We start from the raw sequence: 26,647 nt of genomic DNA on the forward strand, positions 1-26,647 counted from the left end.
TACCCACCCAAAGCATCTTTTTATACTCAAACTTCTCAAAATACGACTGAATTGATTTACACCAAATAATGAAAAATGCACTTTCTGAGTAAAGTTCTAACTTTTTTCCAAATTTGGACACATTTTATTCAGCTGAGTTTTCTGTATCTGCAACAGGCCTTTCCTATAGGAATTAACAAAGGAAACCAAGGTTTTGCCCTCCTTTATTTACCTCCACCCCCCACACCACCCACACCCGCTTGATGGATCACCCAAAAGTTTCCTGGAAGGAGGTAAGGTGGGTGAACTTTTTTGTTTTTGGAAAGTTTCATTCAGATTAGTCAAGCTGCGCCAAAGTTATTAGCAAAAAAAAAAGAGATCTTTCTATGGAAACTCTACAGTGGTGACCACCATAGTGTAATATATACATGGAAATAAGCTAGGTGCACTCTTAGCTCAGTACTTTTCAACAAACATTTTGTTTGCTTCGATGAGCAATCCCTAGAAAGAAAATCAACTCAAATTAATGCATAGGAGCAACTTCAACTGCTTCTGAATTTTGAGCTGCTGAGGAGACTTTAAATGAGCTACAATTTGTGTTGAACATTATAGAATGTCACATTACTTTCAGAACAACGAAGAATAAAACATTGTAAAAAATAAGTCATTTGAAACATAATCGTAATAATTTAATAAAGCTGCTTTATCGTCATAAAATAGACAGAATGGTGGTTCTTTTTTACAATGATTCAATCACTGTGAAAATGTACATAACATACGTCATAGCATATACAACAATTGTTTCGCCATATATAATCAGCAACAGAGACTGCATGATGAAGACACACTTGCATCCTGCTGACATCCCATCTTGACTTTCCAGGCAAGCCGAGACTGTCCCATCAGGTTCATTCATCCTCAGCAGTGCAAGGTGACATGAGCTGCTGAAGTGCAGCGTGCATCAGGCCAACTCCATGTCAATTAAACAGGTATGTATCCCTCATCAGCTGAACATCAGCTGATGCTAGTAACAGATGCGCGCGATGAGTCATTTCAATGGTATCCACAGTATTCCATAACAAAGTTCATGGGTCTAGAAGTCAGAAGAATGGCTGACGCCTTCACCTGTAAAGCAGTAGGCTTTTTTCTACAACACAGTCATCACTGTACTCTCACAAAGCCTTTGTAAATTTCTTTCAAGCTCTGCCTTAATTTGACTGAATCCATGAAATAAAGGCTGCTTGTGTCTGGCTCCTGTATGATGTACTACACAACATGTTAACCATTGGTAGGTTGTAAAGGCGACAATGATGACATCAAAACACTCCCTTCACAATGTTACAACTTTATCACTACCGCTCCACCTGCTCTTGTTAATTTGCTTCCTGTGAAATGGCAAAATACTTTCCAGGGCTATTGGTGGACAAGGATTGTGATGTCTCCATTGTCCTGGGATCGTTTTCAGACCAGGGTTTCTGAACTTGAGTAGATGTAAAAAGGACCATTAGAATTTGTGACACATCCTTGGAAAACGTTTGAGAGCTTGGGTGCACTAAGGGTGCCAGATGGTGTTGTGGTTTGGATATAAAGTTGTCAATGGATATTAGTGATTGATGCGAAAACTGATCACAAATGGGAATCATTTCAGGCGATCTGAATTTGGCAGTGAAAAAGCAGATTGTAAAGAAGCCATCAGCTAAACAGAATCCTACCGGGTCTTGAACTCCAAGCTTCACCACTGTTCCTTAACTTGGCTTGTGATTTTCTTCGCACTTGCAGTGGTCATTGATTGTCAACATTGTAAATGTATTTGATCTTACATGAGCATCACTGTAATTCATTTTTTGTGCAAATTCAATAATGTGCTCAGAAACTCCTGTTTGTTCTTTGTTGATTGAAATATGGCTCAAATCAATGCAGAAACTACCATTATTAATCACTACCCTGCCTCGGTTTCTAAGAAAACCTAAAGGTGTGCACGAGGATTATCTCGTCTGGATCATCCACTGCTTGTAGTTAGTTGACATCATTTTCTTTTTATGTGCCAACCTGTGGTTTGCTGGTTTTATCCTTCATTTTGGGGTTGCTTTTAATGTCGGACTGGTCTTTTTAAATTGACTGAGGCTATCAACAGGCCACTTGTTGGTTTTGCTTGTTCATTGACCCTTTAATGCGATCTCCCTGTTTTTAATCATACAATATTTTCGTGTGCATTTAAACACCTCTAAATAAATATGCTTTGAATCCCAATTGGCTTGAACTGTTTTGAGGTATCAGAGTCTTTGTCAATGGGGTGCCAGAGGAAATTTTCTAAATAATGTTTATTTTTTAATTTCTTTGTTACTCAAATAATATGATTTCGATTTAGAATGAAACCAATCAGAATTCTGCTGGTTTCAGGGCTCAAATATAGCAATGAGTGTCTAGAATACTAATTGGCAGTGTAAAGATCTTTGGAAACTCTATGTTGCACAACATACTCTCGAAAGGAAGTCATTGGAAGTGACTAGAAAATGACACCATCTGTACTCATGATTCTTATAAGACAACTTCAAAACTGTAACCATAACCTGAAGGTTAGTTGGATGGTGGGTTGGATCTTTGTGTTGAGGCCACATCGCTGAATTGGAACAGCTCTTATCAGTATACTGATAGTTGGTTGATGTAACTCCTGGACTATTTATCAGTCTTCACATTGAAGGCACATTAAGTTATTTAGCAAAAAAGAGGATTCCAAGTATATCCTGAAAATCTATGTGACTTATTTTACTCTGCTCAACAGGAAGACAAGAAAACAAGGGAATGTGCATTGTGCCAACATCACAATGAGTGGTGTTATAAGGGGAGATATCTGTGTGACTCAGCAGACCTCACCACATGATAACTACAGTATATAACGGCAGTTGTTCCTGTCTATTGAGATTCTTGTGAACAGGAATTTTTAAAAGTTGGAAGAAATTTAAGTTGATAAAGGTGTTATTTTGGTTGGTTAAGTAACATTTTTAGAAATAGCACTGGGGAACAGTGAACAAACAATGAACCAATGATATAAAACAAATTAAATCAACTGTTGACATTAACCAGAAAAGGAAGTCATCAAGTCAATGTTGCTGGATAGATCCATTCAGCATTCAATAAACTGAAAATAAATAAAAGCCAGAGGCAGTAAATGTGTAAATTCACTGCACTCACTCAGAATCAGCATGAACCTAAATGCTAACTAATGTAGATGTAATGCTTTAAATCATAAATAAAGTTCTTTATCTTTACATTGAAAGCCTTGTAATACAATTCTCATAACGTACAACTGAATGTGTTCCATAAGTATGGATGTTACCTATACATGACTGAGCCCATTATGGATCACACATCATCTAGTTTAAGTATATGAGTAAGAACTAATTTTACAAAATGTTTATGAAAAAGAAGCCAAGAAAGGAACTAAGGTGACTATTTAACAACGTAATGGGTGCCAATCATGGGAGATCATGCATGTGAGGACACACTTCTAATAAGAGAAACAAGCTTCAGTGTTTCTGTTATTGGACTATGAATGAAGATCCAGAGCACATTTTGTCACAACTAGAAATATTAACATTTGGCCATGTGGCTGATGGCAAAGTCAGTATGTGTACTGCATTTTCTCATCAAGGCCATTCTGCTATGGTACCGACAAGTTGGGACTAGATTTTGTAGTTCCTGATGGGAATGATTGTAATCTGGGCACCACTAGTGAAAACACTTCCAATTTCTCGTGCAATTCACATCACAATCTGTGCTCTGCAGCGGCAAATACCCCTGACCCAACTAGATTCAATATGAATCTATAGTGGCAAAGGTAAAAGGGGAACAGATTGCAAGCAGGTCAATTTTAGTTCACAGGCATTAAAACACTAACATAATAAACTTCAAGACTTATACTTAACTTTATTTCTCTTGTTTTAGTTACCTCTTTCATGTTAAATTTAGTGGCTTTTAATCCGAATTGATCAAATAATTTCAAATATATGAATTTTATAAGAATATAAAGGCTACATTTCCTCTCTATAACACAGCTCAATTATTAAACTAATGATTTCCATAAAATTCGGTCATTGTTCAGGATGTTTTTATAAGACAGATGTATGAAGATGATGAAAAAAAAGAAAAGGGAAAAGAGGAAAGGAGGTGAATGGGAGATTTACAAATAAAGCTGGGAAGTGATACACAGAGGGCTAGGGCAAGACATGTCCGTAGGGACAGAGTAACATAAATGAAAAGGAAAAATAATAAAGGGAGGGAGAAAGGGAAAGAAGAGGAGAGATAAGGGGAAGACAAAGAAAGGATGAGTGGAACAAGAGTACTTTGGAAACAAAGAGACTGGCAAGGAGAGGAGGTTAAATAAAAGTAAGGAGTTGATAGGGATAAGGGGGAGGAGAAAAGATATGAAATGGCTTTCTATAGGATACGGTCTTATTTTGTGCAGCATCTGGAACGTTCTCAAAGAAGGGGTCTTTAAGAACTTCAAGAAAATATTTCTTGGCCAGAAAGTAACACAATTTTAAGATAGTTTAAGGATCGGTCAATGATAATCGACCTCACTCCCAAGAACTGTGTAAAAGAACACCCCTTTCTCTGCCTGCTGCATCTTAAGAAGGTACATTTCTACAAAAATAAATTTGTCTCTTCATTTTGCAGTCTTAGAGCAGATTCACCACATATAGAGCAGAGTGTGGCTTTACTTACTTTTGTCATGAATTAAGATTTTCTCCTACAATTAATTTATAACTTACAATAATCCATCTAGAAACTAAACAGATATCCTAATTCTCATTCCCCCCAGATGAACAGAATTTAATTGTGTTGTCTGACCCAAGCATGGCTTATTCTTCGATTGAGCCCTAGCGGTGGATGCCTTTGTCTATGTTATCTTGTACCCCTATTTGAAACTTTTCCAGAAATAGGAAGTTTATTCTGAGGTCCAACCTAAGCCCATCCATTAACAATGACTTTATTATCATCTCAGTACAAGGGAGTCTAAAGATGTGGGGAAATTATATTAACCTAGTGCACTCCAGAAAACAAAGTCCCCCAAACAACTAGAGAAATTCTGCCTTGTTCAGTAGCATCCCTTTTCTACAGCAGCGACACAATGCATCACTACAACATCTTAAAGAAGGGACACTGTACAAGTTACATTGCTGTTGCTCGGTGGAGACAGATGTAAGGAGAACATGTCTGGCGATGGGTTGGCGTTCTGCGATAGTTAGCAATTGAAACAGTCCCTTACCGCAAATTTCAAAGCCAAGTTTCAATAAGTACTGCTGTTTATTTCTTTACTTTTTTAAGTTACTGAAATCCTTTTTGCCATCACAAAAAAAAATTTGCGATATCAAATACAGAAATAGTACAGATAGCATGTGACAGCAAAACGGCCGTTTATGCAGGGGTGTCCAAAGCAAAATAGCAATCTGATATGGACCAAAATAGCAGATTGAGCAATGTATTGGGCTATGTATTACCTCAAAAAACTCTTTTACAGCACACTTTACATGGCCATTCAATGCCTACGCTACAAAAATGTTAGCAAGTAAATTGTTAAAGATGCCTGGATACAGGCTTTTTTTTACTTAATTCTTTACAAATAATGGTAATTTATATTATAATTTTGATATATAAAAATATAGAAATTCAAAATACTTAATACATAATACTTCGTACAACCAATGGTAATAATATTTTTGTCCATTTTAGTGCGCAGGAAAAATAAACAAAATCTGGCTAATTTGCTCTGACGAAACACCCCGGCCATCTTTTGAAACAAGAGGGATTGTCACAAAACGACAGTTTCATTTATAAACAATACATTTAAGGAAAGCTTTAAATACAGCAAGTTGTGAACCATTGTAAGCAATTAAAAACAGTATGTATTGTATTTTGAGTCACTCGTCCTTTTTTCACTCTAAGCTGGCAGGGTGCTTAAAGAACAATGTCTTTTAGTCTCTTCACTCCTGGCGAGTCCTTTTCTCGACATTCTTGCAGGAGTGGATTAATTTCATGCATAATATTTTCACTGTCTGCCCCCCTGGGCTCCGCCTCTGAGGGCCGAGAAGGACCATTGTTTACTAACTTCTCTCCCTCTCGGATCCCTGCACAGTGCATGATGCTGTAGGATACTGAGGGCTTGGTGGGCAGGGCGTTCTTTAAGCGAAGGGGGGACGTCACTGGACTCACGGCTTCACATCCGTTTCCTGCTTCACGGACTACACCATTCAACTTGGGGCTGCAGATGGGCAGATCCACTGTCCTCTTGCCTTTCAAGGTGGCCCTGTCATCGATCACATGATCACCCCCATCTTTGCCAAAAGTTGCAAAAGTTCTTTTTGTGCCACAGTCTTCATAAGGCTCTGTATCCACAGTGCTAGCTTCTATGGAGAGGGCAATGACATTTCTCCCATGCTCAGGCGATTTGGCGCGGCTTGGGATGGGGATCCTGGGCATCCAACATCTGTCTGAGTGACCCAAAATCCGACATTCTTCCCTACAGTGGAATCCTTCCCCTTGATCTGCGTAAGAACAAAAATAGCTGGTTAATACACCATGATGTAATAAGCATAATTATTTTTACAAAATTTACATGGCCATCACAATTCCTTTCCCTTTTTAAATACATTTTGTGAGGCCTTTATGGGTGGGTGGTTTGTTGGGTTTGCAAACATTTTTTATCCTTGTACTATACAAACTGATTTACAAATCTCAGCCGGCACACATACTCCTACTGTGCAGGTACTATTGACAATAACAGTAAGGCTTGGGAATACAGCCATGCTCTTCTACAGCATGAGGTTGACACAGAACCATGTTTTAATATATTTGACAAATTAGAGCATATATAAACTTTCTAAACTCTGGCCAATCGATTATTTCACTGAGAAAATTACTACTCATATCCAGCTTTTGGGAAATTTATCATCTAATGTACTCTTATCACCAAAACTCTGATTACATACTCTACGAGCAAAGAATAGAAGGAAAAACAGTGAACCCGCGTCAATAACCAAACCCAAGCATCTTAAAGACCAGGCATATTTCTACCTCAGGGACAAAGGTTCATTTTAAAGTTCTTTTTATCATTATAACATTGCTGATTATTTGAGGCTCTCATAGAACAATATCAAACTGAAAATATTAAGAGTGATATATTTTATGGAGTAAAAAACATTTTTACCACAAAAAACAATAACTCACTAATAAAAGAACACATATTTGGCAAGGACAGTCGCTTAGGAGAAATATTATTTCCTCAGTTTTGTTTCACTCTCCTTTGTTCTACAGAGGCTCATATTCTATTTCGAATTTTCAACCTGCAAAAAATGGGGCCTGTACATTTTGTACAATGTTTTCAGTTGAAAAAAATGGACGAAATGGAAAACGTAAACCATGTGTGGTGCTCTACATGGTACATTCAAAATATAAATACTTGTAAACCAATATTTGCTGGTTCGAGTCCATGTTTATTGACCATTTATTTCAAAAACAAGTTTCTTGAGGTCTTGCTCAGTGTTATATGCTGCAAAATGTCCTCAACTAGGCAAAAAGATATTGGTAAGAGTCTTTGCCGAACTTGTCAAAAGGGTTAAAAAATAGATTTCGCAATTACCAAACTCCCTCCCCTGAGGCACATGCTTTGTGGGAAGAAACTTATTAATAGATTTCAAAGCACTGGGAGTAATTGAAATGCTGTGTGTAGTAAAAATATGTCGTACAAATAAGGGATTATATGAATATTATTTGCTTGAGAAGTCCATTGAGTCACACATTGTGACACACTAACTCTCAATATGAAACCACCCGACTGCACACACAGATGTGTAGTAAAGTGTCTTTGTGTGACAGCTGGGCTCATCGACCCATCAAACAGTAAACTCCAGGTGCCAGTAATGATAATAGATAGATAATGCCAGTATTATCACGTCCTAATTTCCCCCTTGGATCTAGAGGCATTTCACTATGCAGCCCTACTGAAGGGTTCATCATGCACCTGAATAATGCCCACATCTCTCCGGATATCTTCACAAACTACCCAAGAAAAGCTGGTGTATCCCAGTCACTGGTGGATCTCACCTTTGTCCGGCATATATGTTAATCACTGAGTGCTATCTGAGATAATGACTTCATCGGAGACAGACCATTTCGCACAGAAATTAATTGAAATCGTGTGTGCGAAAGGTCTTCCTGCCTCTCTCTTTGTAGAAGGCAAGTAAGAAATAACTTTCTTTCAAATGCAAACTTTCAGAGTTCTAATAAATTGCCTCATTTCATATTTGAAATGGATTACCCTGTCTTGAGACTTAAAAGTGGCTGTGACCTACCCAGTGACTTGAGTGTTTACCGAACTTACCACGCGCCAGCATTATTGACTCCAGAAAACCTCCTTTTAAGGATTACCAAGACACCTGGCACAACAGCAGTGATGCCCCCTCCAGCATCACATAGCATACTCCACAATTCATAAATGTCACAGTTACAGGACAAACATCACCCGTTGTGCAGCTAACGGGGTCTGCCTAGCCAAGCAACCCTTAAAAATATGATGAAATATTGGAACACAGCTAAAAAAAACCATAAACAAAGGCTCACAGTTTAAAAAAAGAAAAACATACATTTTTTTAAAGTTTCCCTCGTCATCGTATGTCGAAAATCCCCCACCCCGCCCCCACCACTCTTACCTGTACGGTCTGCGCCTGGCTGTAAGCCCAGAGAACATACATTGTTGGCATTCAAAAATGCATATTCATTTGTTTGTTTGTTTTGGTAAGGCGTTAGCCACCGACTAAATTCATACAGATGTAGAAATGTAGACATCAAAATATACTGAATAATGGTCGCCAATGGTAATACTTTGAAAGATGCATTCGTTTTAAATCCACAGGATTTGATCACATGTGGTCCAATAGGTTTAGTAAATTGAGTCTATGAGAATAGTCCCCTGGAAAGGCAAATGTCCTGCAGACATTTTATTTTGCAGGGAGCATGTTAGGTTTTCTGTTCTTCTACAATATAGCCAGATAAAGAAGCTTTTATGTCTCCACATTTAGCGCATTTGCCTTGTTGTCCACAAAGAATCTAGGAAAAATAGACACAGCATGTGCTTTGCATCTTGTTGCGCACCAGAGCTCCAACTCCTTACTCAATTGTGCGTGCAACCTTAACTTTCAGATAGATTTGCATGTCTTTCATAGAACAGCACGAGGGAAGCAGCTGCTAAAAATTCATATCACAGAGCATAATCCTGCAAAATTGAAGCCTCAAATGCGAGCCCAGTATCAGTGAAGTAACACCTACTTTTGACTAAGCATATTCAATACCAATCAATTTTCAAACATTTGCCCTGAATGCTGTATCTTTTATTGAGGTTGAACACCAAGTACCATTTCAAAGAGATAGCAGACGCAGTGAGCGGTCTCTGCAACAGGGATGGGTTCCAGCTGTGCGCCCTTCCAATGTGCTCTGAGAACAATGCAATCAGCTCATTCGGCGGCGGGATCTGTGTCCAAGTGCTGCGGCTCAGAATTATTTCCGCTGCGCGAACAGCAGTATCGGATTGACAGCATAGGACTCTCAAGGCGCCGCTGGAAACCCACACTGAAGGAAATGGGTGCCGCGGTCATGTTCATTGGAAATGCCAATCAGCGAACAAATGCTGCTCTTAATTTTTAATTATTTCCAGATTCCTGAGCAAGTACAATAGCACGCATGAGGTGCGGCGGGAAACACATTGACAAACAGCTACAAATTGCATGGTGCAAGCTCTCTAATGACAATAATCTGAACATATTATAACAATATTAGCCAAGTGTGACTGGCCGCCCTGGTGAATATCAACTGGTGTAACTGCCTCTGCAGACCCCCTCAAGAGGGTGAGAACACTCACTGACAGCACTGACATTGACAACAGTTGCCCCTTCCCTGCCTTACCGCTAAAGGATTCATCAGGGTATGGAAAGAGAACTTCCTACTTATTTCTTAGTCACTGAAATCATGCAAAAGAATCCAATCCTCCCACCACCAACTTCTTTCTCTCCTAGTGAGATTGTACTCATGAATAAAGATGGCAAAAGCAACACATCCAATCTATGTGCGCATTCGCTGGTGCTTCAACTTCAAGGAACTGGAGTTTACTATGCTCTCAATGTGATAGGCAGCAGGATTCTGGTATCTCTTTGGGGTCAAGTTGATATCATGCCTGCTTTGGTGACTAGTAAGAGCCTCTCTCTGTCTTGTTTGACACCAGCTCATACATAACTTAGCAATGCATTCTCCTCTCCCCATTCTCAGTGGTACAGCAACCATTGTCTCCCAGTGCTTATCTGAAATAAAGGATGAAACATTAGCTGCCCACATTAGTGAGAGTATTGAGAAAGAGTTAAACAGGGACTTCACGCCCTTTAACTCAACAGTCAAAGAACTGTTTTTAACTCTGGCTTAAGAGCTTGCCATCACCAGTGCTTATTTTGAGCTGGTGGTCTCTGGTGCTTGGCAGAGGCACTTGATTGTCACCACCGACACTTATGACAGCTGCTACATGGTGGCACAGTTTGTATAATTTAGAAATGGGCAGAACAGCAATTGTTTATCAATTTAGTATTCGTTAAAAACAACTTATACCTGCTGCCGAAGCCATTTTTATAGTTTTGGGGGCCTGGAATGGTCTAATCTGTCACACGTGTACCAGTGTGCTGGTTAGTAGTTGTGTAGGCACTGTCATTGGCAACGCTGGCAGGGGCAATGGGAGGCGCAAGCTGCAGAAGCCTCCTGACTAGAGCCCTGGCACTTATTTGTTTTTTACATATCAAGCACTGGCTGTCACCAGATCTCATGAGAATACAACACGTCAGTACAACATAGAACATTTGTAATAGGTGTCTTGATTCATATTCAGCACCCTGGAGTCACTCGTTTGCAAGAGTTACAATTAAACCTTGGCTTAACAGGCTATTATATTTTACTCTTCTCGGATATTTACGTTGCTGTACAATAGTTCATCTCAGGCATTCCAACAAATTAGATTGTAGGGGTCCATATTGATGAGTCAGACACAGCCACGTTTTTATTATGTTTACAGTGGGAAGAGTGAGTTGATGTCTCTCCCATGTTGGCCCTCCCTTCTATGCCTGGCTGCATGCCCCACCTATGCATGCCCAGCTTAGCTGGTCAGAGCCCGAGTCAAAAACATCTCGCAGACAAACCCTGGGGGTGGAAGAAGGTGTTTCCTGTGAATCAGTTTCTAATTACAGTGATTGAGTCCCTGCCATACACGGAAAATAATCATCAGCAGACTGTAGGGCTAAGTAAGAAGTGGCTTAAAAATACCAAATAATACATGCAACTAGCATTATGTGTGCTGGCCAGACATTATTTGCAGGTGAGCACCACAATCACATATTTTAATGCAATTCACTCCTTTAAAGAGTAAGTTCTCATTTTTACCACCAGCCTACCAGATTATCAACAGAGGCAATGATCTTTTAGCATGTATTAATAAAGTTGAGGTGCCTTTACTGCCATCCTCCTAAAAGGAAACATTACACTCAATAACTAGCACCATGCCATTTGTAGAAATCAGTCACTTTTACAGCAGGGATGTGTTCACCAGTCTGTAGCAATGTCCTTCCCTCGGTGGACAAATACCCTTCAGACATTGATAACCAAGTAACCCCTGCCCCATGCAAACACTTATAAACCTCAAGGGAATTTACCATACAGAGATGACATCTCTCTTGGCTTGTGCCCTGAGCAGTAGTGGCTCCTCCACTATCGCGGAGGAGTGTCGACCCACTGCTTTCTCGCAGTGCGAGAAGCAGAAACATAAAATGGTAATAACTTTTAATAACTTTTAGTTATTACCATTTTATGTTTCTTTGCCGGCAGGTGGGTGGTGTGGTATCTGCTCTGCTTATGGAGCAGGGCAGGGGAGGAGTGGTTTGCCCACTCCTGACTGCAAAATGACTGTTTGGTCGGCCCTCTTGTGCCGCCCAAACCAGTCATGCGCACTTTCCCCTTCTCCATGCAGCCGAATGAGCTGATTGCATTGTTCTCAGAGCACATTGGAAGGGCGCACAGCTGGAACCCATCCCTGTTGCAGAGACCGCTCACTGCATCTGCTATCTCTTTGAAATGGTACTTGGTGTTCAACCTCAATAAAAGATACAGCATTCAGGGCAAATGTTTGAAAATTGATTGGTATTGAATATGCTTAGTCAAAAGTAGGTGTTACTTCACTGATACTGGGCTCGCAAATGAGGCTTCAATTTTGCAGGATTATGCTCTGTGATATGAATTTTTAGCAGCTGCTTCCCTCGTGCTTTTCTATGAAAGACATGCAAATCTATCTGAAAGTTAAGGTTGCACGCACAATTGAGTAAGGAGTTGGAGCTCTGGTGCGCAACAAGATGCAAAGCACATGCTGGGTCTATTTTTCCTAGATTCTTTGTGAACAACAAGGCAAATGCGCTAAATGTGGAGACATAAAAGCTTCTTTATCTGGCTATATTGTAGAAGAACAGAAAACCTAACATGCTCCCTGCAAAATAAAATGTCTGCAGGACATTTGCCTTTCCAGGGGACTATTCTCATAGACTCAATTTACTAAACCTTTTAGACCACATGTGATCAAATCCTGTGGATTTAAAACGAATGCATCTTTCAAAGTATTACCATTGACGACCATTATTCAGTATATTTTGATGTCTACATTTCTACATCTGTATGAATTTAGTCGGTGGCTAACGCCTTACCAAAACAAACAAACAAATGAATATGCATTTTTGAATGCCAACAATGTATGTTCTCTGGGCTGACAGCCAGGCGCAGACCGTACAGGTAAGAGTGGTGGGGGCGGGGTGGGGGATTTTCAACATACGATGATGAGGGAAACTTTTTAAAAAAGTATGTTTTTCTTTTTTTGAATTGTGAGCCTTTGTTTCATCATATTTTTAAGGGTTGCTTGGCTAGGCAGACCCCGTTAGCTGCACAACGAGTGATGTTTGTCCTGTAACTGTGACATTTATGAATTGCGGAGTATGGTATGTGATGCTGGTGAACATGCCCACCTTTCCAGCCCCTGGTTGAGCGTCGTGTTATGGCGCTCAGACCAATCACAATGCTGCATTGCAGTGTTGTGATTGGCTTAGGGGAGGGAGCCTGGCTGCCTGCTTTCTGTTCCTGTCGGAGGCAGGAAAACAGGAGAGCAGGAGAGCAGGAGCCAAGAAGACGGAGGACCCGGCATCGAGGTAGGTTTTTTTTATTATGTCCCCACCGCGCGTGCCCCCTTGATATCCCCCAACCCACTCCACCCGCGATCAATGCCGACCACAACTGGCCCTGAGCAGATAACATAATACTTATGGCAAGAACACAAAAGAGGCATGTATAATGAAGCATACATTTTAATTACCAATCAACTTCAATAACACATAATTAGTAGAATACCTTTGATGACAATGTTTATTTGTGAAACCCCTTTCCCAAAGAGCTCTACAATGCACGATGAATGTACAACTCACGTAATCCAGTTAAGGTCATTCTGCATTCACGTAGATAGCAACGTGAAGGACTCAGATGATTGTGTTTGGTTCCCTGAACAAAGAGCTCCTTTAACCCCTTCAGCGCTCATGACGGAACCACTCCGTCATGAGCCACGGGTGCCGTGTGCTCATGACGGAGTGGTTCCGTCATGCTGCGGCCGTTGGCCGCCGCTCCTCCCACGCTGCGCTGATTCCCCGCCTGTGCGGGCAATTAGCGCAGTGGGCGGAGTCATAACGGAACCAATCCGTCATGAGCACAGCTCAACCGTGGCTCATGACGGAGTGGCTCCGTCATGAGCACAGCGCCACCGCGCTGCCCCCAAACCCCCCCCAGCGCTGCGGCGGAATTCCTGCCGCAGCCAACGGGTTAAGTGGTAAACTTTTCTGTACAAAGATCCACAAATATGCTCTTGAATCACTATTAGCCATACTACCCAGATAACAGATTAGCATGAGTCAGGACAAATGATCTGCTGTGCCATATAAAGGATTTATATGTTCAAGGCTCTGTTCACATCCATCCTTCCATCTGCGACCCAACTCATCCGCCCACCCACACATCAGTCTGTCCATCCACCTGTTTGTCTGTCCATCTTTCCATCTTGTCCTAATAGTTGGCAGAACATTTTGCCCAACTAGATTGAGAAGTAATGGTAATGCCAAAATGGTGCCACTGCAGACAACATGCTTTTACTTTATTGTGCTGTCACCCAGTGATGGTAATTTCTAGTGAAGTAGCTAATAATGTGGCTATCTGGTAAGTCTAAATGTTTCTTGTCTTCACTTGTCTTGTTGTTAAAAGACAGCCCATAAAATCCTCTCTTATAACATTTTAAGGTCCTAATTAGAAGTTGCTCATTATATTTTGACCCGTGTGTAAACCTCCTATTTACGCATGGGTCGGAATTATGAGTTAAAAGGCATTTAACACATCCGCATGGGTCGGAATTATGAGTTAAAAGGTATTTAACACATTCAATACCTACTAGATGTATTAAATACCTCAACCTTTGTTACATTTCGACAGGTCAAACCAGTTGAATTTTAACAGGGGAAATGTGTACAGTATTTGCCATACCGTGCAAATTTGGCGTGTTAAACACCACAATCTGCATGTTATTCGTCTATAACTCGTTGTAGGTTCTATTAATTGCATCAGATAAATAAAAAAAACTGGGGTATCGTTATTTACCAGGTATGATAAATAGCACCTTTCCTTCTAACCAGGACCTAAGTGTGTTACCGCCACTCTTCGTCTCATGTGAATAAGCCTCACAAAGATTTGTAAGAGGGACGTCGCATATGTTTTCTCTTTTCCTCTTTCCCGAAGAAAAGGAGATAAGGATGTAGCATGTGTCTATCAGGCTTGTTTATGTCCCCGGTGTGAAAGCTGCCTTGTGACAGAGCATGCGCGAGAATCTAACTGCAATTTGTTGTAGTATGGAATTTAACTTCTTTTCTGCAAGCATAATATGAAACGCTGCCTACTCAAAATTCATGGCCCTTGTTAACATTTGCCCCGCAACAGAGAATTTATTTGGCTAACTAGACAAAAAAATGTGCTAATGTAGCAGCAAACCCCTTAATCATATTCACACCAGTGCGATTTGTCTACCTCAAGTCCACCTACATAATACAGTTTGATGCAGAATCATTTTTTGTTGTCTGATAAAAAAGACATGAGTGATAAGTTTTCATATTGTTTGTATCCAGACTCGCACAGCAGTACAAGGAAGATTTGTCCTCCGCATCCAACACCTGCATTTTCATGCATGTGTTTTATTTTGAAGAAATGCAGCTTACATGGTAGTTTTGACGGGAAGTAAATTACAATAAATAGACAGTGGAAGACATAAATTCTCTGAGAATGAGAATGAAAGCTTACAAAATGAATTCAGGAAATCTAAGCAGCAGCATCTTGCAGTCCACGTCTACAGTGTATACATTTACTTATGCAAACAAGGGTGGCAAACGTATCATTAGAATTCAAAATAAAATTTCAACTGCAGATCGCCATCGAAATATATTTCACCGCATTCTATAATTCAAAACTGTAGTCTGGAATATAGAGTACAGGAATATTGTCACAATAATATTGTAGACAAAATATTCAGAACCAAAATATTGAAAGTCAAGTGCATATACAGAAGTACATATTTATTGTTATTAACTCCATATCTACGTACGTTGCATGTGTATATATCATCAAGGTATATATATATGCAGAGTTAGGTAAAGAAAATGTATAACTTACCTGTCAATATTACGTACTAACAGCCAACAGAATCAGTAACAGCTCGCGTTCTGCCACTGCTGCTCTCACATGCTATACCCAACAGGAACAATCATTTATGGTGTCCCATCCTGAAAGGTTAGACCTTCAACCACATTTTGATATTATTGGTCTGCTGTTCACTGCTCATATTGCAAAAATTAGGAAAATAGCTGAGCTGGTCACTGCCATAGTGCAATATTGACGATCCATTGTTGTCAGGGGCATTGCTTCAAGGGGGGTGTATGGCGTGTTCCCCCCCCCTGCATTTGATGATAAATAGTTGGGTATAGATGCTTTCACTCGGGTATTGTGAGGTGTCTGTCGGATTTCACCTGTGATTTTTACATGCACGCAGGAAAAACACATACACTCTCTCCCTCTGTTGTGAAAGACCTCAAAACTATTGGTTATTTTACAAAACATTGTGTTTTCTCTCTTAGTACTCCTACTAATTCGCATTCCTCTCCCTTTCCACTGCCCCTTAGGCCCCTCTCATGTACTCTGCTTGTCATATAATGTATTTAAACATTATATGCACTATATGCATGCGTGATTGTCAGAAAATCTGAAGCCCCCTCCCCTAATCTTACCGGCCAAGCTACGCCCCTGATAGTTGTGCACCTCACAACTCAGGCTCAAATTGCAGATTTGTATAAATGAATTGGGTTAATGACTGCCGTCATGCACACGTCAAGACTCAGAGTGCAATTATAAGAGCTAACAGTGTAGTGAGGCTGTACATGCTACAGTTTAGGTCTTCAATGACCAGCTACCTGCTCCCTGCATTTCTTAAGGCAGAATAGAAAGTGGCTGGCCACTGCAATGAAGTCAGATGGCTTCTTCTGACAAATTTGGGGTTAGAAGGAGAGACACGAGGACAGTACAAGTTGCCTAATGATGCAACATCACCCTAGCACGCAGCTGTTGATAGATTGAACTTGTGTCTCCTTTACTTGCATCGTAACCCTAAAGCCAACACCATGGCCATATTGGGTCTACAAGTGCAGATGTTAAAAGGAAAAATTCAAACAAATGAAAACGTATTAATGTGTGCCCAATTATAGCACTTCAGACAAAGAAAAATAGAGTCAACACCATGTCAAAAACATGTACCCAAATGTATATATTCGGCAAGTGTATATATTCGGCTATAATCAGTATGTAATTATTTTTAAGGAAAATGTTTTATGGCGGCCTCATCTGGATTTGAAGATTGAGTCATTGTTACATTATTGTGATCATAATGAGTATGTAAACAGTGATGAATCAGATTTAAATACAGATAGATCAGAGTAATATCTGTTTGCAACAATATTAATCTTTAATAAATGAGGTATTTGCAGATCACTACTCTTTATTAAATCAAGAATGGCTTTTTAAGAACTATTGATTATTGATTGTTGAGTTGTACTGTAAGGCAATTTATGAAATAACTGTAATTAGTTCAATTGATAAGCCAAATGTGTGGATAAGTAGTTTTGCTTATGAAAATTAGTATGCTGTTGCACGATTTATACTGGTAAGCAATAAACATTTATTAATTTAATCATATGAAAGATTATTTTACTTTATCATATTTTTATTTTTCATACCATGCATGCTCTGATCTCAATCGTCTCTAGGTGCAGTTCTCAAATTCTGATGCTGAGAGGTTTAATCAAGTATATTAATTACAATGAAGATGAAGATGCGTGCCTCTTATGAATTTTACAAAAAGGAACAGCAATTTTAATCAATGACGTCGGTAAATGAAAACTAATTGTATTGTTTCTTTAGTCATCGTTTTTAGAAGTTTCAGGCACACCAATTCACACACACCAGACATTTCAAAATGTAAGTTTAAAAACGGATCAGGATACCAAAATAGACTTATCTGACAAATAATTAAACATCCTGAATGGAGTTATTTGTCCCTTTCTGTCGAAATTATACATGTATGTTGATATGTCAAATGCTCCTTTCATTTACAGGATTCATTAACCCCTTGTGCGCTCATGACGGAACCACGCCGTCATGAGCCACGGGCGGCGTGTGCTCATGACGGCGTGGTTCCGTCATGCTGCGGCCGTTGGGAGCCGCTCCTCCCACGCGGCACTAATTCCCCGCCTGTGCTGGTGAATTAGACAGTGGGCGAAGTCGTGACGGAACCACGCCGTCATGAGCACAGCTCGCCCGTGACTCATGACGGCATGGTTCCGTCATGAGCATGGCGGCGCCGCGCTCACCCCTCACCCACCCCCAGCGCTGCGGCGGAATTCGCGCCGCAGCGAAGGGGTTAAAGGTACATCTTGAACATAGTTGGTTACGATTAATGAGATTAGAGTGTTATGAAGTAAAGTATATTTCAAAAGTGAATTATTTCCCTCTTGAAATCCTGTATTATTAGCAGTGGTTACACAGACCCTGGTTAGTTATGTCCTTTCTGGAACTCAAATATCGTGCCATCTAAAAGGTCTAAATCATCACAGTATATGAATTATACTTCCAACTAACTCATAATATTACTCTCAAGAGAGAAAGGCAGTCCACCACACTGCCCCTGATAACTTACCTAGTAAAGTATATTAATGACTTACATTGAAGTTTAAAAATCGATTTTAAAGGCTTAAGCCTTCAGAGAGAATAGTGTGCATCATCATTATTAGCATATAGAGAAACAGAGAAGTAAAGTCATTCATGAAAATGCTTTAAAAACAAATTATCAATTGAATAGACCTATTAATATGATTTTAATGGGTGGATTTAATGATATGCACACCTCTATAGAGTGTTTAATATAGCATTGCTGGAAAATGGCCCTTTCTGCAAGGTCATCCCCAAACCTTTTGCCGTCCTCCTCCTACTTTTTGCTGAATTAATTTTTGTTTGTGTTAGGCTTCTGAGCCCTTTACCACTGCCAGCCAGTTCTAAAATGTGTGCTCTCTCCCTAAAACATCGCAATATTGGCTCATACCCAGTTGGCATATTTATTTTACTTATAAGTCCCTACTACATTGCACCACATGTGCCCAGGGCCTGTAATGTAAATGCTACTAGTGGACCTGCAGCACTGATTGTGCTGCCCACTTAAGTAGTTCTCTAACCATGTCTCCGGCCTGCCATTGCAGAGCCTGCGCGTGCAGTTGAACTGCCATTTCGACCTGCCAAGATAAACTTCTTGCCAGGCCCAAACCTTCCTTTTTAATACACATGTCTCACCTAGGGTAGGTCCTAGACAGCCTAGTAGACATGGTGTAATGTTTAAGAGTCAGGACAAATACATTTAAGTTTTACATGTCCTGGTAGTGAAAACTCTCAAATTCATTTTTCCCTACAGGAAGGATATCCTTGTAATTACTTTATTACCTTTTATAAGTACAATTCCCAAATGGCAAGATATGACTGAATCAAGTTTGGTGTCTCTGGAATCCTAATTTAAAATTCAAACTTATGGTGCAGCCGGATTTTAAATTACAATTCTGAAAATGCCGCTTTTAAGAAAGTGGGCATTTTCTTGCTTTAGCCAATTGGTGCCTTTATCATAACTGGGTGTAGTTGGCAGTTGGGTTTTGTGTATTTCTCCCCAACAGCCACATACAATGGGACCTTGAATGTGTATCAGCAGGCCATCTCTGGCAGGATGAGAGGAAGGAACTGGCTGCAGCCTCACTGACACCTGAATAGGCTGTGCCCTGTCCACACACAAAGAACTGCATACCTCCTGTAGTGAGTCTGAAGCAAGGGCAAAAAGGGAGGACATCTGTGCACTTCAAATGCAAGTCTTTGAAGTTTTCCTTAGCTCAAATGCACCACTGAGTATAAGTACTGGACCTCAGAGTCAGACACTACCACTTCAGTACTCTTATGAACCTGTGGATTCTCTGCCAGGAAAAAGGACTGTTGAGTTGCTGATGGACTGCCACTCTGTTGGACTCCTGCTTGGCTGTGCTGATCGGATGCCTGCTTCACGCTTGCTGGAGTGAGGAGAACTGGACCTGCACCAATTGAACCCAGAGTGACTACAAGGGAAACCTTGCTGGTCTCCTGATATGAAGCTTCAGGGTTATAACAGAATTCCAAACCATGCACCTGGGTTCTGCCATCTGTGAGTCTACACTGACAAGTGGTGCCACCCCAGTCCTGGACCCTTGGAATTGGGCCTAAGGTGCTTACCAGCGGAGCCGATTCACCTTTTCTGCTGAGCGACGCATGCCCAAGCAGAACCGACTCATCTCCTCAGCTGAGCGCTGCATCCATGAGCAGAACTGACACATCGCTGCTGCTGCATGGTTTGGACCTGTTGCAAAAGACTTGCATCGTCGCTGCTTTCCGCATCTAGGGACCAACGCAGTGCCTTAGGAGCCACTGCTGCATAAAACTTTTCCCAGCACAATCTCCTTGCATCGCTTGTTGGCGGGAGCCTCGACTTCAACATCGAAACTCCACATCGCAGCTACACCGCTCATCAGAATCGAAGCATCACCTCTGCTATACCTCACATCCTCTGCACTGCACCTCACATCACAAGCCCCATCGACAGAATCCGCAATGTCGATGCAACAGGCCCTCGCAGTGCAGACTCGCTGCATCTCGGAACCGATGCATCACCCCTGCTGCGCGACGCATCTTCAGCGTGGTTCTGCACCCAGGATTTAAGGTAGTTTCTTCAGAGGGCCAACTGGGTCCCTGTTGCCAACCCGCACTCCATCGTGGTCAGTCTGAACCTGTGACTTTGTCCCTATACGGTACAACCAGATAACCCCAGTTGGCGCTTTGTGCTTTCATGCACTATTTTCACCTTAATCTTTCAAAATTAATTACTCCGATTCTACTGACTGGATTTTTGTAGATTTGGTCTTGCTTTATTTAATTTAAAGCTATTTTTCTAACCTCGTGTTGAATCATTTGTGTGGTGTTTTCACTATTTTTCTATTTGAAGTGTTGCACATATACTTTACAAACAGCCTCTAAGAAAAGCCTGACTGCTCTGTGGCAAGCTACCAGAGGATGAGCACAGGTTAATTTACCTGCCTCTTATCCTGACTAGGATTGAGGTTGCTGTTTGACCAGGGCTCACACCCCTGTCAACCAACAACTTAATTTTTAACATTGTCTGCTAGTAGTTCATAATGCTGCTCTTTTGTGCCACTTTTGTAAGAATTACTGTTTGAGGGCACTTATTGGAGAAGCATATCTTGTTATAAACAAACCAAAGCACCTGTCTAATAAAATAAATGACATATCATTACTTATCGGCCCTATACTACCGTTCAATTTCTTCACACAAAGCACATCATGAAGTGAAAACTGGTGACACAAAATGCGGTGAGAACATCTCTTTCAAATAATTTAAATTCTCCACTGTTCCATGCCCTACCACACGGAAGGAAAACTATATGACGTTTGAGAAACATTCTGGATGACAACTTTATCACTGGACATAAATGGTCTGCAGAAAATATTAAAAAATACAATGCAGCATCTGTGGATTTCTATTTTACCTACGTGAATGACACATTTTCCATCATCCAGTTTAACCACATGAAATATTGTCCACGCTGAGTCTTCTGAAAAACACACAACTCATCTGTCCAGCCTGCATTTTTGCAATTCAATAGACATCCGTGGGCATATTTATGAAGGTTTTCCATCGCCCTTGCACCAGGCAAGGGGACGCAAGGGCAACTCAAAACCTAAGTCGGGTTTGGCCCTGCATGGCTTGATAAATCCAGAGTAATGCAATGCAGGATGAATCGCACTGTTGCATTACTCTGCCTCAGGGAGGAGTTACATGAATGGAGCGTGGGTGTTCCCACGCATCCACTCATGGATTTTTGGCGCAGTCCCAGATTTACCAATACTGGTAAACCCGGGAATGCTTAAAATGCTGCACCTCCCCAGGAGAGGCGTATCGAGAAGAAATGTTTATTTCTCTTAAGTTTTACCTCTTCCTCCATTCCGCAGCACACATAGAAAGGGGAAAATACTCCAGGGGATTGTTTTTGTGCAGGAAGTTGCCTGTTCCTGCACAACAACAATAATGCTTACAATGCAGGCACCCTCGAACCATGGTGCAAGCATGCCTGCATTGGTGCTAGGAAGCCACAAGCATTCCAGCACAAGGAAGGACAGGAATACATCCTATTATGTTAAATACAGCTCATTCCTGTGGTTTCCCTTTCACAAAGCACAGCAAGGTGGCTTGCTGCGTTGCATGAAAGCTACATAAATATTCCCCTGAATTTCAAGTTTTGCCTCAAATCCATCCTGAGAACGGTCTTACAGGCAGTAGCCTTTGTTAGGAAAAACTAAATTATTCCTCCGCATCCCTATTGTGCATCCATCATTTTATTGTTTCTCACTTCATTGGACAGCGTGAATGTGCGAGTTCCACAGACCAGAGCTGCGGGTTTCTAATTCCATCAGCATATAATTATAACTCTTTTTTCGCGCCATCAGGGATAATGAAATGCATATTTAACTTTGTATTCATAATGACATTTCAGCACTCGGTCTGTGCCAACCAGAAGCCAGTCCTAAAGACACATAGGGAATGCCGGTTTTCTAGGCCTCAGTGAGAGTAGGTGAAACAACTGGTTTCTGAACCTTCAGGCTGTTGACTGGCAAGTCTAAATACCATCTGTGAATTCAATTTTGTGTTTTCATATATTATGTGAGATTTAGCATGTTGTTGGTAAACAAGCATTGCCAAAGCCAATAGGTCTCACCTTTACAAGATCCTATTAGCTTTGCTGGTGCCCTTTCGCAATGCTGCGCAGATGCTATGTGGAGGTGAAAAGCTGCAAACGAGAGAGAGCAAAACAGGGGAGGGGAGAAAGCACACACGTGAGAAAACAACACAGAGCATGTGGGATAGAGGAGTTTGGCGGGAAGAGAAGCATTCGACAGAGAGCTTGCGACACAAGGGAGATGTCGACACAGAGGGGATGGGTGTGAATATGCACACGAGGGAGAGAGCTGGAAAAACATATGCAGTATCTTGTAATGTTTAATCAAACAGATTTTCTTTTACCAAATATGAGCAGTAGAAGGACACAAGTCAGCCAAGCCAAAGGATGGTAAAGAGGCTGTGCTCCAGGGGAGGAACAAACACAATATGGACACGGAAAGTCATTGAACAAGAAGCTCGCAAATTAGAATGATAGTAAAGCCAAACAATGATAGGCAGTGGGTGGCCTATCAGCCCATGGTAAGTACTTGTAAAGTACACGAGTCTTGTCTTATGAGGTGAGAACTAAAAAATGGGTGGTCCATTTGTTTCTTAACAATATCAATCAAGTCAATAGAACAAGACCATTAAAAAGGAAAATGGAAAATGTATAAGTTTGAGAGGGAGTTGTAAGTAGGGCAAAAAAAACATGCAGTCTTCCTGTCAATGGAATACATGTTTGTGCCCACTCACCCTGCTTGATCTGCTGGTGGATAATATGGGTGTTTTGTGTTATTATCTGAATGTGTGTGAGCCCATCATGGCTGTAGGATGGAGTATCATACTTATATTAAAAGTTGTGACAGGAGGTTGTATCTAATGGTTGGTTTTCATATAAGACTGATGCCGAGGTGTCAATTGTGATTTGAGAGTCCGATACTGTTTTTTATCCAGAATTCGCCTCTCCCTGACCCCTAAAAACTGCTCATCAACCCTAAACAGCACCCGGCCTGGAACCCTAGAACCCCTCACTACCCCTAAACTCGATCCAAATGTAATGTCATTTTCTTTTTTTATCTAAAATTATCTTTTCTTTAAAATGTTTCCTTTATTTTTAGATTTTTTTTGTACTTTCTTGAGATTGTCTGTCCTTAAAATTGTTTTTCTATGATTTTGTTTCCTTCAGTGTGGATTCTCAGCTTTCGATTTTCTATTAATTCACATACATCATGCATATATACATGTTCCGAGCATATCTCAATGTATTTTGGCAAACTTAACTGCCACTGGTTAACAGTAAAACAGGTAAATAGGCTAGGCAAATCTCAATCGTGTTTGTAGAAATGTTCTGAAGCCTTGTCCGGCTCTTTTGTTATTGAACGCCTTTGTTTAACATGTGCACCAAAAAGGTCAATTAATTTCAGCTAGTTAAACTTCAGATGATAAAATTGGCTGATGCCAATGCAACACTGTATTCTTGGAAATATTTAAGTGCCAGGTGTCATTGGTAGACATCTTCAGCAAGGAGAGACTAGGGAGGAGAAGGGAATTCACAAGAGGCGCTAGAAGTGATGGCTAAGCAGATAGCCTGACAGGTCAGATAAGAATTTGCACTTCTCCATTAGCCATTATTAATTTTCTGTTTGTATGTACAGGGGCCTGGAGGGGAGATTGTTCTTCCTTGACCTTAAATGGTCACCATGAATGTATAAATGAACATCAGTGCCAGTTAGCTAGGCGCTCTCCGCATTGCTTTCAGTATAAATAGGTTGCCTTCTTCATTTATGCTACTAGACCAGGAAGGAATTATCTTCTTCTGCCTCGACCTTGTACAGCGGTTGCCACTGTAATGTGCTCAGCTTGGTCCAAGCCTCAAAACCTTGGGTTCTCAGGGTATTGAGCTGAGTGTCTTCATATAAACTTCTCCCACTCAGCTCCTACGTGATTCTCATTCTGTCTCTGCGTCTCAGGCTCATGGACTACTGAGAAGATGATGTAATTGGCATTTGTTTTTGAGACACTAGTGGGGGGCCTTCATTCTATTTTTCTTCTGTGCTACCCATGCCCTAAGCTCTCATAGCGGGGAAAGTATGAATTTTTTTATTGTCTCTATTTAGGAGTTATATGGTCGTACATCAACTCAACCACATAGCCTTTATGAAATCACCTCATGATGGCCGTTGTCTGACTCGCTGCGCTAAAATCTCCCTTTCAGTAAACCTGGTGACTAATAACTTGACAACAAAAAGAGGCATTAAATGTATGTTCAAAGTATTTTCAGTGGCAGCTCCTCCGCTAAGGCGGAGGAGCATCGTCCCACTGCTATTTAAGCAGTGCACTAAAGAAAAAGAAAATGATATTAACCGGATGTTATTATCATTTTTTTTTCTATGCGGCACTCTGAGCCAGGTGGGGGAAGGGCTGGGCTCCGAAGAGGCCAAGCAGAGTGAGGAGTGGTTTGCGCTCCTCTAAGTGCACAAGACAGTTGGGCCAGCCGCACTTGACATATTCTCCATTGGACTGTCTAGCCCAGCCCCGTGGAGAACATGCCCAGCCTCCCTAGGCATTGCCTAGGTATCCAAACAGGACACTCAGACCAATCAGGACGGTGCTTCTGCAGCGCCTTGATTGGCTGGGAGAGCCTGAAAGCCTGAGTGCTTGCGGCGCTGTAGCAGATCTGAAGAGGACAGATGAGAGGCAGCAGCGAAGGAGAAGGTATGTTTCTTTCTTTATTATTATTAGTTTTTTAATCCATTACCACCCCCGTTCCAAGGCAGCCAACACTGAGTATTTTCAAGCGTCACTGTGGTCATGAAAGGTTTTGCAAAATATTTAAATTTTTTCATATTTAAATGTTGATTGGATGCATGAAATTCCAAAGATATTCACAGAAAAAAGAGTTTACCGTCATAACAACAAAAATTGTGAAAAATGAAAGCAACCAAGTTTTTAGTGGGCAGCCTAGCAGCCATTGTTCTTTCCTCATGCTTGTGTTTACGAATCCGAATTTTATTGGTGTGGATAACTGCACCACACCAGAAGGTGCAGGAAAGACGTCATTTCTAGCATGAATGACAAAAAGAATTGTGTGTGAGCAGAGGGGCGCGTCCCAAAAAGATCAACTATGATGTGCACGAGCACTGCGAACATCCAAGCAAACATCCAAGCAATTACCTCTTCTAGCAGGTCTTCAATCAGACCAACAAACACTTTCCGAATGAGTCACTGTTTAACAAGGCACAAGTCCTAAAAAAGAAGTGTGGGGACGCTCTAAGTTAGGTGGTGTCAGCGGAAGTGACGTCACAACAGGAAGTGATGTCACGAAAGGTGGCTTGCACCATCAGACTCATTGCCTCCCCTCGCTCACCCTTTAGATGCGATTGCATCAGAGAAGCCAGCGCGTGAGCAGCGTTCTGAATGAGCTCCAATCTCGCCCCAGAGAGGCCAAAGAGTGAATGTGTGGCTCCATTTGCTCCAGTTATCGAGCTCTCAAATTTTCCACTGTCATGTGGGTGATGTCAGCCAGTCCTGATTTTACAACTCTCCCTGCTTTGCGTTATGAATAATATTATAATAGTAATAATGCAGGTAAAATTCCAATCGCACGGATCTCTCGAGTCACTGGGTAAAGGGAGATCGACGGGGCGGCCGTGCGGGCAAGTTACGCCATAATTGAAAGTCCAGCTTTTGGGCAGGGGGGACGGCATCTACCCGGTAAAAACCCGGTAAAATAAGTGGGGTGACACCGTCCACCCGCGTGGTACCCCGACTCGAGCCCAGCTGTTTAACTTGTAGCAGGGGAGCAGAATTTTTTTCTCAATAGATATTTTAATGTATCTGTGTACAATGCTTAAGTCCATGAAACATTCCTCACAAATACAGAATATAATTCATTCTGACACCAAATGAAGCTTTTTATCTTATAAACATTTTGCAACACAAGGCATCATGTCGCCGAACGCCGCTATGTACAATATACTTTTCTTTAGGAGTTGTAATTTCATTGATACATGTCAGTAGGAATAACACTTCATTTCTTTCAATTGTAGATGGGCATTTGGAAAAGACAAATATTTTTTATATGGTTGGATCTCACAGCTGGGCATGTGTCACCCTGATATTAAACATAATTTCTAGACAATGAAAATCCTTCAGTTGACTTGTGGAATTTTAATTCTG

The 26,647-nt window shown here is 41.0% G+C and overlaps 1 protein-coding gene across 6 annotated transcripts in view; it reads right to left on the reverse strand.

The window, feature by feature from the left end:
- Positions 1–643: 643 nt before the first annotated feature.
- Positions 644–26,647, reverse strand: part of PCDH19 (protocadherin 19) — a 196,567-nt gene continuing 170,563 nt past the window's right edge. For 5 of the 6 annotated variants that reach the window (XM_085607757.1, XM_085607756.1, XM_085607755.1 and 2 more), the window contains one exon: positions 644–6,524. In XM_085607757.1, the coding sequence (XP_085463883.1) occupies positions 5,938–6,524 (587 nt within the window). In that variant the 3' untranslated portion in view covers positions 644–5,937. The remainder of the gene's footprint in view (positions 6,525–26,647) is intronic. The other variant, XM_085607758.1, reaches the window with a different exon arrangement.

Source organism: Triturus cristatus, chromosome 5_2 (genome assembly GCF_964204655.1).
Source record: "Triturus cristatus chromosome 5_2, aTriCri1.1, whole genome shotgun sequence".
Classification (NCBI taxonomy): Eukaryota; Metazoa; Chordata; class Amphibia; order Caudata; family Salamandridae; genus Triturus; species Triturus cristatus.